The 18,134-nt window shown below is 60.7% G+C and overlaps 1 protein-coding gene across 1 annotated transcript in view; it reads right to left on the bottom strand.

Moving 5' to 3' along the window:
* Nucleotides 1–917: 917 nt before the first annotated feature.
* The window catches only part of LOC122382549 (thyroid receptor-interacting protein 11-like), a 43,930-nt gene continuing 26,713 nt past the window's right edge, over nt 918–18,134 (bottom strand). Inside the window, exons 5-14 of the mRNA XM_043368039.1 lie at nt 16,491–16,553; nt 12,643–12,753; nt 11,403–11,823; nt 6,800–10,320; nt 6,258–6,427; nt 5,897–6,122; nt 5,553–5,652; nt 2,355–2,436; nt 1,666–1,960; nt 918–1,381 (exon numbers count right to left, since the gene is read on the bottom strand). Coding sequence (XP_043223974.1) covers nt 1,175–1,381; nt 1,666–1,960; nt 2,355–2,436; nt 5,553–5,652; nt 5,897–6,122; nt 6,258–6,427; nt 6,800–10,320; nt 11,403–11,823; nt 12,643–12,753; nt 16,491–16,553 — 5,196 coding nt within the window. The 3' untranslated portion in view covers nt 918–1,174. The remainder of the gene's footprint in view (nt 1,382–1,665; nt 1,961–2,354; nt 2,437–5,552; nt 5,653–5,896; nt 6,123–6,257; nt 6,428–6,799; nt 10,321–11,402; nt 11,824–12,642; nt 12,754–16,490; nt 16,554–18,134) is intronic.

Below are 18,134 nucleotides of genomic sequence, written 5' to 3'. Positions count from 1 at the left end.
GTTATGTTATCGGTCCAGTTAGCCGGTTTGTAAGTTCATATGCCGCTCTGAAACTTTGAGTTGAGTTGAGAGAACTTTGAGCCTGAGGTCGTTCTGCATAACATTTACGCAAGCCGTTCTAGCTATTATTGTCGGGCGGGGTACGACTGACTGTCTGTCTGATGAACCAATCGGTTACCGAGGCGAACGGACCGGTGTCCTGGTCGACGCGGGATCTTCTGTTGTTACTGAACGAAGAGACGTGTGGCACAGCGGTGATGTGTGCTAGCTGTGACGGCTCCCACCTCCGTTATCACCCTCTGCTCGGCAGCTGTATCAGTGCGGGCGACACCAGCGTCGTTACAGCCCGTGGAAGTTGTGGCCGTGCCGCGCTACCCAGTAACCCACGGGACAGACAGCGCCCGGTGTCTCCACTGACACAGCCCTGACCTGACCTCGGGTGATGGGTCACCGGATGGGACAGGTCACACCCGGAGAGCTCTGATCCCTGCAGGCCCCTGACCCGACCTCTGGCGGCGGGTCACCGGATGGACCATGGACCATGCCTTGGGAGGTCAATGTTAGAGACTAGACCTGGCCTGACTTTCGGTGACAGTTCACCGATGGGGCCGACAATGCCTGGAGAACCATCTGACCAACGTAAGCCTCTGACCTGACCCCTGTTGACGGGTCACCGGTCACCGGTCGGGCAGTGCAGCTGTCACCAGTCACCACAATCCCAAAGAAGTCATCTGCTATCCCGCTCCATCCGATTTACGAGCATAAACATACTTCCCATGTTTTTATTCCTCGTTCCCCCCTCCCCATGCTATTCAAATCCTCCCTGGGTGTTTTTATACATTCAGGCGCAGTGTGATTGTGTCATGTTGCTCCCGTACCCCAGTCGCTCGCGATTATTCAAATCCACAGACCAGTGATGGAATGCATATAATCATTTATTCACCAATTATATTTGGCCGCAACATCCATATAAAATAGAACGATATCTGTCACAATCACAACTCGTGGGCAGCCCATATACCATGTCGAACACTCGGGGCCTCGTCAATGTCAATCAAGCACCAGCACAACTATATTTCTCGTATGCACACTAGAGACAATAAGATAACAGTCTTTATAAGCGGGCCGCGCGGCCGAGCGGCGGGGGCGCGGCGATACCGGCGCGGCGCGGCGCTCAGCTGTGCGCCGCGTCCGTCTGTGGCGCGCCGTCCCCGCCGTCGGCGCCGTCACCGATAATGGCGCGGAGGACTGCGCTGCTGGGCTCGGCCACCTCCGCCGGCGGCTGGTCAGAGAACGACAGCAGCAAGTTGGACGACGTGGAGCTCTGCCGGGAGTGGCTCGGCTGAGCCGGAGGTGGCGTGCTCCGCGGCAGAGGCGGGCCCTGTGGGCAGACGGGGGGAGTCAGCGGGGCTGGACGGCGGGGGAGGGGCACAGGCAGTTAGACTCCGGGCGTCATACTTGGGCACCGACGAACGTTGACGTTAACTGGTCAGTCTTGTACTGTTAAATGCAAACCTCAATAACATTATCGAAATTGACAATAAAGAAAAATTTAATTCCACACAGCTCTTCTCAGTAAAATTATGAATTTAAATCGGCAAATACCATAAATGAAGCCCGGTGAACCACTCTGGGAGCCTCCTCTGAACAAACGGCGGTGCTGACCTGTGTGGCGGCCCGGTGGGCGCGCGCCTCGGTCCGGCGCGCCGCGTCTCGCGCCATCTGCTCGGCGGGAAGCACGGCCGGCTTGCGCGGCGTCGACTCCGCCTCCAGGAAGCGCACGAACGCCTGAGTGAGCGAGCCGCCGGGCGGTGCGGGCGCGGCCGGCGCCGGGTCCAGCCGCGCGCGCGCCCGCTCCTCGCCGGAGAAGTCGAGGACGGTGGCGATCACCCTGAGCACCTCGCGCTCGTGGCCGGCCGGCGCCGAGACGTACCCGACCACCAGGTTCTTCACCAGCGTCCTGCGGGCGGAACGAGCGGAGTCAGCGCTGGCAAAACCCCACGACCCCGGGTCTTACATAACCCCGATGTGAGATATGAGCAGATTTAGTCTTACCATGTCATTAACGTTAACATCAGTAACGGGTTCGAGCCATCTGATAAATACGATCCAGTTACGTCTTATCATACAGAGAACGTTAAGAACGCGGATATCGTGATTATCACGCAACACGGCCTTGTCACTGTTTCTGCAGATATTCTCGAGTAACGGCCGCCGGCCCGACTGGCTAATGTCTCCCGCCCGGTCGGCTGCACCAGCAGACGCCACTGTATGAGTGTGAGAGTCTGCTCAGGTCAGGTCCGGAGTGTGAGACTGACTGATGAGTTAGTGTGAGAATCAGGTCGGGTCCTTACTTGTCCACCTTGCCGGAGGTGTTGCCTTTGAGCTCGTCCAGCTCGGTCTGCAGTCGGATGTTGGCGTCCACCTTGGCCTCGACTGTAGACGGAGGGGCACGGCCACCGGACGGCGGCGGGGACTGTCAGTGGGTCTGGGGCGGCCAGCGGGCAGTAGATACACGTCCCGGTACAGGTCATAGTCAGCGGCTCGATCAGATTCAGTTAGGGCCATACTGCTTAGTCGAGGAGGCTGGCATTTTAACCAGCAGTACAAGACGAAAAATGTTCAGTTTATACAAACTGACTGACAACTTAATGTAATGACAAACTCATCAAAGCGGTTTCGCAGGCAGCCATTCAGTACCAATACCTACTCCGTAAAAGCCAATGGAGCGGGCCAAAAATGTTACATTGTATCTTCAGCCAGAGCGAAATTTATGCATGCGATTCAGCATTGACATCACTCGCGGTTAAACAAGCAACATTAACGGGCGAAAGAGGCAACATCAACGGGTAAAACAAGTCACAATGCATATAATCATAATAAATAATGCACAAACTAATCAGAAATAAGTAGCAGGTGACGTCAACGCTGCTAGCAACTCCGTAACTTCAGCAACGCGTATAGTCATGCAATATTACTGGTAACAACTCATCAAACCAATACAAAATAGCAGATGACTGAAATAAAATTCGATACCATGCGCGCTAACGCAGCGGGCGCGGCGCGGACGGTGTCCCGCTGTGAAGGTGCCGCCGTGGGGCGCTCAGCAGAGTCTCGTGGCATGCGGCGGCTGGTGCGGGGCCCCAGACAGAGTCCGAGCATTGCTTCGACACTGAGATCCAACCATCCAGTACCTGAAGTAATACTCAGATCTGCCCGGGGCGGCTCGGCGGGGCGCGCATGCGCGGTGGACTGCATCTGGAGGTCAGTCTGGCCACCCTCCCCTACATGGGGAGGTGCACCACATTCGAGGCGGTTGGGGGACATGCGGCAGGCCTAGGTGCGCCTCATCGCTACCTCTGCGCAGTCACTGCCAGACGAAATAAATGAAAACGAAAGGGCTACTGTTGACATCAGTAATGACGTTCAAACTAAGAAAACAAAACTATATATGGTCATTCCAAGTACAGACGGAAAACTTTGCACCATGCAGCGCTGGTAAATGAGCACAGAATACACAAGATTTGCGATATTAATTGCAACTGAGGCATAATCCGCATAAACAACAACATAAAATGTGCGAAACAATGACGATTTCCAAAGACGCATGTGCACTATAACCGTGTTTAACAATGCTATATGACGGAGAACGGAAACAAAACACAATCAGCAGTAAACAAAACAATACCGGTTGCAGGGATCAAATGCTTTTAACTACGTTCGTGCATTACAGATACACCATTCTGCGTCATAACAGCGTTGACTCAGGCGGAAATGCCGGTGTGCATTCTTTCAAAGCTTAGTGCATTCTTTCACAGCTTTGGGTGTGCTAAAATACCCAGTGCCCTAGCGGCATAATCGCCTTCATTTAAGGGTGAAATACATTAGCAGATGTCTATTCCTCATCCTTAGTGGATCAAAACCACGCCCCTGACCAACAACATTTCCACAGAGGTTTCTACAGCGAGCCCCAACCAGCCGAGCCGGGTAGACACGAACGAAGCGACTGATAGCGGAGGGACGGCCGTGCTACTGGACCGGCGGCGGGCGGTGCGCGGCGGATGGAGCCCCGCCTCAGTCACCGGCGGGCTGTTATTTACAGACAGACGGGCCGAGCTACACAGACGGGTGAGCGGTGCGGGCGGACGGGCGGAGGCGGGACGGACAGACAGACAGACAGACAGACAGAGACGGGTGAGCAGGGCGGGTGAGAGCGGCGGGCGGGTGCGCGCTGGGGTGAGAGCGGCCGGCGCGGGCTCACCTCACAGAGCACGCCGAGAGCGAGCCTCACTCAGCGTTACCATGTGAGATTAGCACCGCGCCGGCACCGCGCTGCGCTGACGGTACAGGCGGACCGAGCGCACCGAGCGCCGGCGGACGGAGACGCGGTGCAGAGGCGGCGGCCGGCAGACACGGACACATACTGTACAGGACTCCGGGCCGTGAACACGGCACAACAGACACAGCTGGCGGCGTGCTGGACGTCATATAGTACACGGGCAGAGCCGCCTGAATCCTGACTTCAGGAACATGCATTGGATAAACAACATTGAATATTATTGGGCATCAATATCGGCAAAGTATCCAGTACTGTAATTTTGTTCGTAAGAAGAGTTAAAGAAAGCTTACAAATCGTTTGAGCTTTGAGTTAACTTTAGTTTTCTAGAAAGCGTTGTAACTAATACGATCACGAAAGAAACAACTAAAGAATGCTGCTCGGCATGTTTCGCGCCGGAGATGATTTTGCTCGCCCCAACTGACCTTCAGAGTCCAACATCGCACAATGCAGGCAACATGCAAAGCCACAGAATACCGGACATGCCAGGTCGCGTCAAAACATGCAGACATGCACCGAAGCCTAGCGGGAGGGGGGGGGGACAACACACAGCCACACACCCGGGGCCAAGGAGAAAAACCGGCGCCAGGAACTTCCCGAAACGTGCCAAACACGGCAGGAAGCATAGCGTTTGGATTACAAGCCGTTCGGGAAATAAGCGAGGAACAAGGAGGAAAAAGCAGGACCGGACAGCCAAAGGCGCCACGTTCAACTCAACCAAATGCTGTAATCAAAAGTAAAGAGATGTACCCGTCGTGCGCAACCAAGCGTCCCGCCCTGTCGGTTGGTTGGCGCAGCCCCGAGTGACCCCCGCGTCAGCCAGCCGGGGACAGAGCGCGGCGGGTCCGGTCCGCCAGCAGAGGGTCCAGCAGGCAGGCAGGCAGACGGGCGGGCTCCGGGGGCGGCGGCGGCGGCGGCGGAGCAGGCCATGCCGGCACCCGGCTCAGGTCACACACATACCAGTCAGGCTCCTGGGCACAGTGAACGCAGCCCAGAATTACCTGCTGATATTTGTGCGCGCCCAGCCGGCGGCAGCAGCAGCAGCGCCTCTGGCGGAGACGTCCCGAAGTAGTCCCGGCGAGCTCGGACCGCAAGCGAAAACCACCACACGCACTCACACGACCCCACTGAGTCCCCGTCACAGGGGTCAGTCCGAGATCCGCAGGCCCGCAGGCTGGGGCCAGAGTCCCACCGAGGACCTGAGACCGGTACCTACCGTCCGACTTGAGCGCCAGGATCAGCTGCTCCTTGCGGTCCAGCTGCTCGTTGAGCCGGTTGGCCGCCTTCAGACCGGCACTGGCCTCCGACAGCTGGGTCTACAGGGGAGAGGGAGACGGAGGGCCGTGAACACAGGGGGAATACGAGCGCAAGTCCGAAACGGGCATATATTGGACCAGTGAGAACGAGCCGGGAGAAAATAACGCGTAGTGCGATGCCTAGGAAATCATTTGTCGCAATCATCCATCTATTCTTCTCATTGATAAATGTTAAATTAAAAAAATATAATTATAAAAATTTATAATTTAAAAAAGTTACACACACTTAAATATATATACCTACCTTGAGAGTTGCAACCTGCTCCTCTAGTTCTTTGGTCTGCCGCTTGGCGGCGCTGGTGGCCAGCTCCACCTCTCGCCGTTTCTCTCGCTGGAACTGTTCGAGCACGCGCTGCAGGTTGTTCAGCGACTGGGTGACGTCATCCAGCTGCAGTGTGACGTCATCGCGCTGCTGTGAGACGGTCATCAGCTGCTCCTGGAGGGACTCGATGGTCTGAGAGGCCGCCTCACTGCGGAGAGGGAAGGCGGCATAATTATCAGCGATTTGTTGACACTACTCATACTCGGAAATGCTATAAAGAGAATGACGATGGCTGTGTGGAAAACTACATAAGTTATGAGTAGATATTCACAAAGGTCCCCACCTCTCTGCTGTGAGGTGCTGCTCGGAGGTGATCCGTTCCCGCAGCGCCGCCTCGCGCTGTTCGGCGTGCACCGCCTCCTGTGTGTAGTTGTCCTCGATGGTGACTAGATGCTCGCGGAGCCGGCGGAGTTCGGTCTGCAGCCGCCGCTCAGCCTCCTCCAGCTGGTCGGACTGAGGGTACAGATGGCGGGGGTTAGACACGGTACAGTCACTGACAGCGACACTCACACTGCCGCGTGCTACAGGGTACAGACGGCGGGGGTTATACACGGTACGGTCACTGACAGCGACACCAGCACTGCCGCGTGTAGCGGCTCAGTTGAGCATACAGTAACCTGTATAGCCAGCACTAGTCAGTACAGAGGAACTGATTGAATGCCAGAATATTGACTTAACAGCATAACAGTGAAGGAAGGCACCAAACGATAATAGCCAAACTTTCTTGGTGATTCGTCAATCTGACATTTCATTTCACCAGGGAGTGAAGACTGGCGACCAGGAGAGGAAATGGATATTTCACCAGCAGCCCCCACCGGTCCTCACCTTGTTCTGCAGGTCGTGCACGGTCTGGTTGCGCTCCTGGAGCGTCACCAGCAGCTGGTCCTGGCTGGCGCGCAGCTGAGAGCACTGCGCCAGCGCCTCGTCCCGGGCGCGCCGCGTCTGCGCCAGCTGCGCAGCCGTCAGCTGCAGCTGCTCGGCCTGCTGGCCGCCGGCCGCCGACAGCCGCTGGATCTCGGCGTGGTACTGCACGCTCTCAGAGTGTTTCTGGTTGAGCGCGGCGATCAGCTGTTGGCGCTCGCCGGCCCAGACGTCCCGCTCGGCGGACAGCCGGCGGCCCAGCTCTGCCAGCTCCGTCAGACGGCTGAGCGCCGCCGCGGCCGCCTCGATGGCCGCCGCCGGGTCCGCGGGCTGCGAGGGCGACTCTGACGGGGCGGAGGCCGGGTCGGACGGCTGGGACTGGGACTCGGCCGGTCCGTCGGCCGGCTCTCCGGACCGCTCCTCCGTCGACTCGGAGTGGCCGCCACTCTGCGCGGCACTCCCTGCCGAGGACTCTATGATGGAGGAGAGCCGCCGCCAGGGGTCCAGCTCCACCTCGAGCCGCTGGCAGCGCTCCAGCGCGCGCACCAGCTCCCCGGAGCTGCCCGACTTTTCTGCCAGCTGCGCCCGCAGCAGGTCCCGCTCCTCGCCGGAGCTGTGCACCAGCGCGCCCAGCCGCTCCGACTCCTCCCGCAGCTGGGCCTGCAGCTTCCTCCGTTCCTCGTCAAACTGCTGAATCAGTGAGGTCACAGTCCCCTTTTCTTCAGCTAACTGCACGCTTAGCTTTTCCTGGTCCTCAGTGAACTTTTGAACCAACAAATTAAGACGATCGTTTTCCTGCGCGAGCTGCGTTCGAAGACTCTCCGCTTCTCCGTCAGATTTTTCGATGGCCAAGCTAAGTTTCTCTCTTTCTTCCGCTAGTTCTGTTCTAAGTTTTTCCTTTTCCCTGTCCGCCTCCTGGATGGCCAAATTCAGTTTGTCTTTCTCCGATAAAACGATGTTGTGCTCCTCTTTGATTTCTTTCTTTTCAGCTTCGATATTGCTTACCGTTGTAAGCAGATTTTCATTTGCCAGTTTCACCTCGTCTAGCTCTTTCAGCATGGTGTTTAGCCGGTCATTTTCAGACTGGACGGTGTCACGCTGCTGTTGAATGGTGTTCTTTTCCTCCTCTGCCGCAGTCAGTTTCTCAAGCAGACCCTGGTTGTCCAGTTTCAGCGCCTCTACCTCCTGTATCATCCTGGAGAGCTCCACTGCCTCGTCGGTCAGCTGGCTGGCCGCGGCGCGCTGGGCGGCCAGCTCAGCTCTCAGCTCCGCCAGCTCCGTGTCCTGGGTCTGACAGCGCGCCGCCAGCTCGGCCTGCTCGTAGCGCAGCTGCTCCTCCCGCTCTCGGCCCTCCTCCCTGGCGTCCAGTAGCTGCTGCAGCTGCTGGAGGCTGCTCAGTGCCTCGTCCCGCTGTCGCTCCGCCGCCAGCCGCGCCATCTGCTCCTCCAGTCCGCTCTGCACCGGCCCGCCCTCCCCTCCTCTCGCCAGCTGGACGGCCTCCAGTCCTCTCTCCAGCTGTCCGCTCTCCAGCCGGTCGCAGTCCTCTGCCTCCTCCAGGTGCGCCAGCTGCCGCAGTCGCGCCACCTCCGCCTCCAGCTCGGCCACCCGCTCGGCGTCCTCCGAGATGGTCTCCAGCTTCTCGGTGGAGCCGAGCAGCCGCTCCTGCTCCAGCTCCTGGAGCCGCTCCTGCGCCGCCAGCCGCTCGGCGCGCTCCTGCTCCAGCTGCCGGCCGGCCTCCTGTGCGCGCCACTGCACCTCCTTGATGGCCGCCTCCAGCCAGTCCAGCAGCGAGGCCGTGCACGAGTTGGACGCGAAAATGTCCTCCGAGTTGAAGAGCGTGGCCAGCTCGAGCAGCCGCAGCCCGGTCTGCCGGTGCTCCTCAGTCAGGGAGGGAGGCAGCGCGCCGCCCGACTCGAGCGCGTCCAGCTGCTCCGTCAGCTCACTGACCGAGCTCTGCAGCGTGTCACTGAGCTCCTCGAGCTCCCGGCAGCGGCGCACGGCCAGCGCGCTCAGCCGCGCCTGCCGCTGCTGCTGAGACTGCAGCCGCTCGACGAGGGAGACCAGCGCGGGGACTGGGGCGGAGGGGCCGTCTGAGGACAGATCAGAGGCGAGCGGCGGGGTGCAGGGACCGACAGAGGCGAGGACCTGGGAGACGGAGACTCGCAGCTCCTCACCGTCAGACATCAGCTTGGTGAGACGCTCCAACAGACTACTGTGGTCAAGTGATGTCGGTTCCTCTTCATCCTCGGCCTGATCGAGAGTCTGAACGGCACTCAGGTCTGGCTGGTGTGCGGGTTTTATTGCGCCCTCTACCGAATTGACGTGCGCCTTGACGACAGTTACGTCTTCGACTGGTTGGTGGTTGGACGGTTGCTCGTTGAGCAGCGCCTCCGCCTGCGCCTTCTCTGCCTGCAGCTGTTCGGTGGCCGCGCTCAGACTCTGTTCAGCATCGCGCAGCTGCAGCTCCAGCTGCTCCAGCCGGCCGGCCAGCGCCGCCTTCTCTGACGCCGTGCCGTCCAGCTCGCGGAGTTTCAGCTCCAGCTGCTGCTCAGCGGCCTCCCTCAGCCGCCGCTCCTGGGTGAGCTGGTCCGCGGAGACCGATACCTCGGCCGCCTCCCGCTCCCTCTGAGCGAGATCCTCCGTCAGCTCGTCCCTGGCCGCCGTCAGGAGCGCCGTCTCATGCTCCTTCTGACTCAGCTGGGCCGTCAGGGAGTCCCGGGCCGTCGTCAGCGCCGCGGTCTCCTCCTCCTTCTGAAGCAGCTTTTCCGAGAGTTCGTCTCTGCTGGCTATCAAAGCATCAAACTCTTCAGTTTTCTTCTGAATTTTCTCATTCAAAGCATCAACTTCCTCTTTAGCTTCTCTTAATTTCTCGATCAGTTGGTCTCTTTCAGAACTAAGGGCGGAGAGCTCTGCCGTTTGATTTCGTAACTTTTCGGAAATTTCGCCTCTTTCCGCCTCTGAGGAGGCCTGGTTTTGTTCCTGAATTTGTAGTCTCTCCAGTAATGATTCCCGTTCCTTGTCAAGGACGCTGAGTTCCTGCTCCTTTTCCCGCAGTCTCGCCAGCAGCCCCTCCCTCTCCGTCTCCGCCGTCTCGGCCTGCTGCTGCTGGCTCTGCAGCTTCTCGAGCAGCTGGTCCCTGCTGGCCGTCAGCTCGGCCACCTCCCGCGCCCTCCTCTCCTCCTCCTCCCGTTCCCTCCTCTCCTCCTCCTCTCTCCTCTCCTCCTCCCGTGGCTGGCCGCTCTCCTGCAGTCGCGTCTGTAGTTCATCCCTCTCCGCAGTCAGCGCCGCCGCCCGCTGTTCCGCCTCTGACAGTGAGCTCTGCAGCCGGTCTCTGTCCGCTGTCAGCTCCGCCGTCTGATCAGCGCCCGCCTTCAGCCGGTCCAGCAGCTCGTCCCGGGCCGTGGTCAGCAGACGGGCCTCGTCCTCAGCAGCCAGCAGCCGCTCCCGGAGGGCGGCGGACTCTTCGCGGCCCCGCTGCAGCTGCTCTGTAACCGCAGAGAGGGGGAGGGAGGGAGCGAGGAAGGTGAGTCAGCCGTGTGACCAGGTGCGCTGCCGTCAGGGCGGCGGAGGCGGCACAGGTGCCGGCCGTCAGCGGGTGGTGACGTGGCGCAGCCGGGACGGCGGCAGAGCCACCGCCGCACTCTGCACGGGGCGCCACCGACCACCGCACCACTCAGCTCTGCACAGCGCGGCACCGAACACCGCACACCCCGGTCTGCACAGCGCGGCACCGCCCGACCGGCCGACAGGTTATGTGAATATAACGCCAAATACGAAACCCGCTAATGTCAAACACCGCTCAGGAAACGAAATGACGAATAGCCGGGTCGTAATTCATGCTTAGATCATTGAGCTTTTACACCAGAGGGGCGTAGAGGCTTCTATATCTGCGTGGGTGGGAGGAAAGAGAGTGTGTAATTTATAATCCTCTCATATTTATAAGACAGACCCGTTAGTGAATCCAATCTTCCCCGATTTCATTACTTTGCCCATATTGAAAGGTGCCATCAGTTTAGCAAAGCGCTCCGCTGAGCCCCGCAAAGTCCGGCCGCTGAGCCCCGCTAGGTCCGGCCGCCAGCCGCTGGATCCGGGGCGGCGTCGGCTGGCTCCGTGTTATCCGTTATTGCGGCCCAGATAGTGTATCGGTGTGTCCAAACAGCGGCGGCCGCCGGCGCCGAGCCAGGCTCAATATCGGCTGCGATACACGGCCGGCGCGGAGCGGCACAGCGCCGCCGAGCGCCCCCGCTCCGCGGAAAACCGACACCGGGGCGCCAGACTGGGTGTACCGGCTCATAGCGCAGTGTGGGGCAGCTCACAGCACGCGAACGAGGCAACCAGTAACACGCAATACCGGAAACCACCAGTCGAGCGAGCGAGGGAGCTGCTCATCTAGGAGTGACTCACGAGAAATGCCACGGGATAAACCGAGCCCTTCCACTGCATGGTGCGGTCTGTATGAAATGGAATCGGGGTCTACAGGGCCTGGGACCTACTAACCTGGCACCGAATCTAACGCGAGGAAACGTATAACTTTGTAGGAATCCATCGATTTCCATCGCCTACTCACCGTTAGCGGCCTGGTTCTGTAGGTCGAGCTCTTCCAGGCTGGCCACCAGTGCCTCCTTCTCCTCGGTGGTCTCCGTCAGACCGGCCCTCAGCGTGTTCAGCTCCTCCGCGGCCTGCTGCAGCTGCGCCCGCAGCTCCTCCCGCTCCGTCTGGGTCTGCTGTTGCTCGGCGCTCAGCGCGTCCCTCTCGGCAGTCAGCCGGCTGAGGTCCGCAGTCAGCCGGTCCCGCTCCGCGCCAGTCTCCTCCAGCCGGGCGGCCAGCCGGTCCCGCTCAGCAGTGAGCTGCTGGAGCGTGGTCCGCAGCCGCTGCTGCCGCCGGCGCAGGTCCGCCTCCTCCGCCGAGGGCTCCTCCGCGGCCGCCGGGGAGGCGGCCGGCTCCTCCACCGGCGCGCCGCCAGCCGCAGCGTCCGAGCCATTCTCCTCCTGCCGGGACACGGCACGGGACAGGTGAGACTCCAGCCCGGACCGATGTATTAAAAGGCAAACTGGGGCAGGAGCGAGCAAGGGCAGGCAGAGCAATTGTGAGGCAGTTATCGTGTATTGTGCCGCACCGAAGCATTTACAAATGAGGCTTTTACTATTTACTGCCTCATTAGTACAGCTAAAAGACCTCTGCCGTGGATAAAAATGCAGACAGCTAAACGGTCCCCGCCATTTGATATAAACGGATAAAAACGGGGCGTCATCGCTCTGCATCCCACCCCTATTACGGCCAACACCTGAGCCGTCGCCGTTTAATTAATCTGCCCTCACCGCCCGTATGATAAGCCGTCAACATCCCATTAGTGGCGGATTACTGCGGGACTGCGGGACTGGGGTCGGGTGGGGTCGGGTGGGGGCCACCGCCGTCCCGTTCCGCGCAGCTGCGGCGGTGTGTCGGCGGTGCGCCGGCCGACCCGCGCGACGCCGCGCAGCTCCCCACGGCCTGTCGCGGGCCGCGGCGACATGCGGGCGGACCGTGGAGGTGCACAGGTGTGCCGGCGCGGTCGATAGGCGGCCCGCAGACAGCGCCGGGAACCGACAGCTGGCCGCCGCCGCCGCCTATCTTATCCGCCGGGCGGCGCGGCAGCCGCGGTCCCAGCGCCGAGCCGCGGTACCAAGCTCCCCGCGTCCGGTCAGCGTCCGCTGGACGTCCCCCCGGCCCACACCCAGCCGACAGCCGCGGGCCGCACCCAGCTCCACCCGGTCCCCGCCCCGCTCAGGGACTGCAACACGGCACAGAAACACATCACCGACACTCACCGCGGCCGGCGGCCGGCGCAGCTGCTGCAGCTGCTGCTGGTGGCTGTCCTGCAGCGCCGCCAGCTGCTCCTGGTGCGCGTCCACCGTCCGCTGCAGCTGCTCCTCCAGCTCCTGAGGAAACAGAGCGGTCACCGTGAGCGCTGGTGGAGGGCAGACCCTGTGACTACCTATACTCGGCTGCTGCTGCCGCTGCACTCACCGGCGGTACCCGGCCGTACCGTACATACGGCGTGCTGCAGTACGTACAGACACACACGTTTTCCTGTTCTGTCGCCTTCCTACCCTCCCCTACAGCGAAATGCCATACAGATTACATGATATCCGTGCGGCAGCCTTGGTTCAGAGGTGAAAACAGCGTGGCGCCCATGATCACTCCCTTCAACTCATGGACATTTTCATTGTATCGCTACAAAGAAATAACTGAGAAACAAGATGGTTACCCCAAATTGCTGGCTCAAGACAAATGAAAAGGCTGCATGACCGAGCAACTCTCGCACGGAGCGGGGATATGGCTGCAGATTCCAGCCGTTCTGTCGGCTAAACCCTGGTGAGAGTAATCTCTGCACCAAGGACAGCCGCGGCGGCTGAGAGCGCCGCCCGGCGCCGCGGCCGACGCCAGCTCCGAGAACACGGCGCCGCCGCACGGACACAAGGCGCCGATTGGCAACGCACGCAACCGGCGCGGCGGGGCGGGCACCGCTGCGGGACGGCACACGGACATAGCAGGCTCGCTTCGGGGTAGGCTGCGAGCGGGCGACAGGACTGCGAGCGGGCGTAGAGTAACAGGGTTCCAAATCGAGCGCTCGACAAAACATTGAACTGGTTATGAACTAGGATCGTGCCATTCCTGGCTCCTGATAATGGCACAATAAAACAATGCCGGCCATTTTGTCTGTCTGCATCGTCACGCCGGCTGTGTCGGCGGGCGGCGGCCCCACGCGGCCGGTCCCGCCCTCACGTGACACGTGGCACCCGGCCGCTGACACGTGGCATTGTCCCCCCCCCGCCGCAGCGAGGACCCGTTCAGCGGCCGCCGGTACAGGTGGCGGACGTCAGGCGACCCTCGGCACCGCCGCATCCATGCATGTCCCGGTCCGTGGTCCGTCCGGCCAGCCCGCGGGGGCCACCCTAGCCTTCACCAGTCGAGCAGCGGACAAAGTCGAGAACGGCGACATCAGGCGATCCCTCGGCCCGGTGGAAGTCCTCTCCAGTGGAACATGATCCTCTTAGTGGCATAGCAAGGCTACATTGAAAAAAGTACCTATATTATTTTGCAAATTTTGTATTGATATGTCTCCCTAGTGCCTTGCAGAGTCGTTGTTCGGCCGTCCAGTGCCAAGTACCGACCCCAGTCACATGGCGGCGCCCGGGCCGCGTGCACACGGAAAGCCCCGCTCGATGCGGCGGCAGGAGCGACAGCGGCGGCCCGACGGTCCAATAGCGTCCCCCAGCGAACAGCGTGTCGCCGCGTCCACCCCAGAACGGCACCTGATCCTGCCTGGCCGGTACCCTGCACCTTACGGTGTTCCAGCAGCAGCACCTATCGGCGCGCCACCGATCGCCGATTCTGCCCCTGCCTCCGCGCCGCCGCCGCTGTGGCCGGCGTGCTTTGCCCTCTGTTCTACGAGGAAAAAGCCAGTCGGCGGCGGCGTCCAGTCGCGAGCGGCGAGACCTTCAATTCACCGCAATTTCTGGCGATTTTTGCAGCAAACCGGTCGGTCTGGTTGGCCGGCCAAAAGCGCCAGTTGGCGCGCCGGCCGGGCGTGTGGTGCCGCGGCGCGCCCGGCCAGCACGCCGGAGGTGGCCGGCCAGCACGCCGGAGGTGGCCGGCCGGCGGAGCGGCGCCGCGCAGGACGCCCCACACAGACGCCGGACTGAGCTGGCGCGCGCCCGAGGACGCCGGCCAGGACCGCCTCCGTACCCGGGTCCGCTGGCGAGCGACGCCGAGGCGACTCCGTGCTAGACGTTGCATGGGATAAGGCCGGCGTCAGGCCGAACCAGCCTGGGACGGATCTTGGCTGGCATCGCGTGACTGGCGGTGGCAGCGGCCGGACCGCCTGCCCAGCCACTCCGAGAAACGGGGGTCGGAAACACACGCCCCTACCGTGAGCTGCGTCAGGGGAGAAAAACGTACTTCGGTGCATTGGGAATGGAATATCCCGGTAATGGGGGCTGATGGAGAACACGGGTTCGGAATTAACCAAAGAACGCCACGGCACTTGGAAAGGAAGAGGCTCAGCATCTTCACCAGAAGCTAGGGCCTCCTCAGTTCTCCGTTCGGGACGGATTATCGGTACGCGGTGAGCGGCGTCCGAACGGCGCCGGGTCCGTACCGCGCGCCGAGACCGAGCCGGAATTTCCCCGGACGCCGGCGGCCGCCCCCCGTTATTTGGAGTGGCGCTATCTTTGGCGCGGGGATCCTGCGGCTCTCGGACGCCGCTGCTGACCGGCCAGACCGGTCTGCCGTCGGAGCCGCCCGCCCGGCCGGCAGCGGCCAGTCACCGCGGCCCGACGGCAGGCCGAGTCCAGACAGCCCAAACGGCCAGCCTCCGTCTGCACAGCGGCGGCCGTCACCTGGAGTCGTGGCGGCCTCCCTCCCGGGCCCCACTCACGAGAACCGTGCGTAAGCAGGTTCACTGAACGTTCGAGTACGCCCACGGCCCGTTACGAATGTCCCAAGGAGCGCATCTCCATACGATTTACATTCTGCACGGCCGCCGCTGCCCTTCCATTTCCGTCGCGCAGGAACCTGTTGACTGGTCACGTAGCTCGGAGGGCGGTGAACGAGTCCATGGCGCAGCCGAGCACGCCCCGGCGGCCGGCCGTGCGCCGTGGCCGTGCGCCGGCCGTGCCCCCGCATAGAGACGTGATGTAGCCGGCAGCCGGCCCGGTCGGGGCGTGACCGAGCCGTGACCGGGGCGCCGCCACCGGCCCGGGCCGACCGAGCAGGGCTGGGTGGGACCGGCGGACGGAGTGGGGCTGGGTGCGACTACCAGACGACGCGAGGTGGAACCACAGGGTGACTCAGCTCGGAGAGATGGACAGGTCCGACACTGGCCGGAGACGGACGGCAGCGCCCCTTGTGACGAGCCCTGACACGGGTGGCAGACCAATGGGTTGCTGTCTGGTGGTTTGAACGTGAACAGGGGATCCTGGGACATGGGAAGACAGCCACTCGACCTGGCGCCCACGGCACCCACTTGGCCAGTCATCATCTCGACACCTGTCCCGCCCCTCAACGCCCCAGCACTTCTGTAACCAGTCAACAGTTCAGCACCCCGTCTGACCAGACTCCGCCATCCCGCCCCTCCCGGCCGGTCAGTCGGCCGCTGCGGCGGCGCGCCGTCCAAAGTACGGCGGCCGTCCACCGACCCAGCCTCCGACGCAGGCTCACAGGATTGTAAAACTGATAGTGCATTCTGCTGCGGACTCAGTTCTCACGACCCAAGCGGCGCTATACGAAAAAAAAAACTCGCACTCAGCGCAGCGAGCAGCGCTTGAGACGGATTCAAATTACTGAACTTAGATAAGACAGGTTAATGTTGTAAGAACATACCTATCCCACGGATATACCAAACGTAAAAATGCAGCTTAGCCTGAAACCGCAAAACGGCAGAGAAGCTTGCTAACACACGAAACAAGTGTTAGCAAATGCACAAACAGATTTGATGTGTCACCAGAAACGTTGCGCAAATGCCAGTGTGAGCACATGCCGCCTTCTAAGGCCTAAGTAGTAAGCATATATTTGTCGGCAAACCAGTCAACTGTTATCACCACCGCTGACCCGACCCCATCCCTACCCTCGTCACACTGACCCGTCCCCGTCCCTGCCCTCACCCGAAACTGACCTGTATCCGTTCCTCCAGCGACCGGGTGTGCTCGGCGGTACCATGCCGCTCGTCCGGCTCCAGCTGCAACAGAGGGCGAGGGGCGCGGCTGTCAGCGGATTGTCGGGGAGCCGGGGAGCGCCGTGTGCAGTACACACAGAGAGCGGTGCAGCGGCGGCCCGGTCACACACAGCACCGGACGGGTCAGGGCCGCATACCTGCCGCGGCGGTCAGCGCTGCACTCGGCGGATAATTCCGCAGCGGAGGCCGGCTCCTGCACAGTCCGCGGCGGAGGCACTCCGCACTCCACAAGGTGCAGTTACCGCAGCCGACACAGCCCGCCCCGTACCCCGTCCCCCGTACCCCGCCCCTGACACCGACACCGGACGGGCGGGACACCCGAGCCGGCAGACCGGTCGGCAGTCGGCACCCTCACCGTATATACCTACCGTCCGGCTTTACTGCGGGCCGCGGGGGAACAGACCGGCCAGCGGTCTGGGGCAGGTCAGTGACGGACATGGTCTTCAAAAACGCTCGCAGCACCTGGTCAATGGTCACATAAGCAAATCAGCAGCTTTTAGTTGTTTGACTGCCAATGAACGATTCCAATTTCAAAAAAAACCTTGCAGGAAGTTGGTTAAAGGGACTATCCCACCTTCTAAAATGTTGTTAAAACCAGTTAAATTGTGCCCGACTTTATAAATTGGATAACCAGGAACACGGTTCTGGCATTTATTTTTCATTAAACATCTTAGGCTTCCCATATTCCAAACACAAACTTTCAAATATGTGACGTCACAGCCGAAAATTACCTCCTTCCACAGGCCACATTACTGTCATAAAGCTGATTCTTTTTACTCTGTAGGCACCACAACAAAGTTCAGACCAAGTTTTAAGCGATTTTTCAACGAACAAACCCATTTAAATCAGAATGACTAAACGAGGTGACGTCAACTAACGGTCGCTCCATGTTGAAGATAGGGCCTTGCACAAGGCCCATTTTCAAATGAAGGGAACGAATTTCTTCAACACCAAGAGGCCGCGGGGGTTGCAACCTAGATAGATAGTGGTTTCTGAACCTCGCCGCAAACTTGGCTATCTCAACTCAAACCCCATGTTAAAGGTGGGATAGTCCCTTTAATTTAGGGTTTAGCAATTTGATTTTCGTTTAAAAGGTCCTTACATGTTTCAGGCCCAGAGACTCTGAGCTGCACCGCCCTGAGGTCGCACCGTTCCGAGTCCCCCAGGAAGCGCGTGCCGCTGCGGTGCGGCGGTGGCGGCGTTTTTCCTTTCCGTCTGTGGCAGCGCCGTGACGGGATAATGACGACCGTTCGGCCGTCACGTACGCCGCCAACCAGCCAATCAGACGTGACGTGAGCCGCGCACCGGCCGATCAGACGTGACGCGAAATACGGCGCCGCGCCATTGTTCGCCCGGACTCGGACTGCTCCCACGGAGTCCGGGCTCCGGACTCCGGACTCCGGCCTCTGGACTCCAGACTGCAGGCACTCCGCCAACGGGTCACAGGGACCAGCAAACGGGAGCGCCATAGAGCCGGCAAAAACCAGCCATAGCGGCTATTACAGTGTGGAACAGTCTGCAGCCGCGCCGTGGTGCGGGTTCACCGCGTACAGGTTTGAATCGAAAGCGATCGGCTCTACCACG

Source organism: Amphibalanus amphitrite, unplaced genomic scaffold, assembly GCF_019059575.1.
Source record: "Amphibalanus amphitrite isolate SeventyFive unplaced genomic scaffold, NRLGWU_Aamphi_draft 000142F_arrow, whole genome shotgun sequence".
In the NCBI taxonomy this organism is placed as follows: Eukaryota; Metazoa; Arthropoda; class Thecostraca; order Balanomorpha; family Balanidae; genus Amphibalanus; species Amphibalanus amphitrite.
The sequence above is the reverse complement of the archived record's forward strand: the minus strand, read 5'-3'. Positions and strand labels throughout refer to the sequence as shown.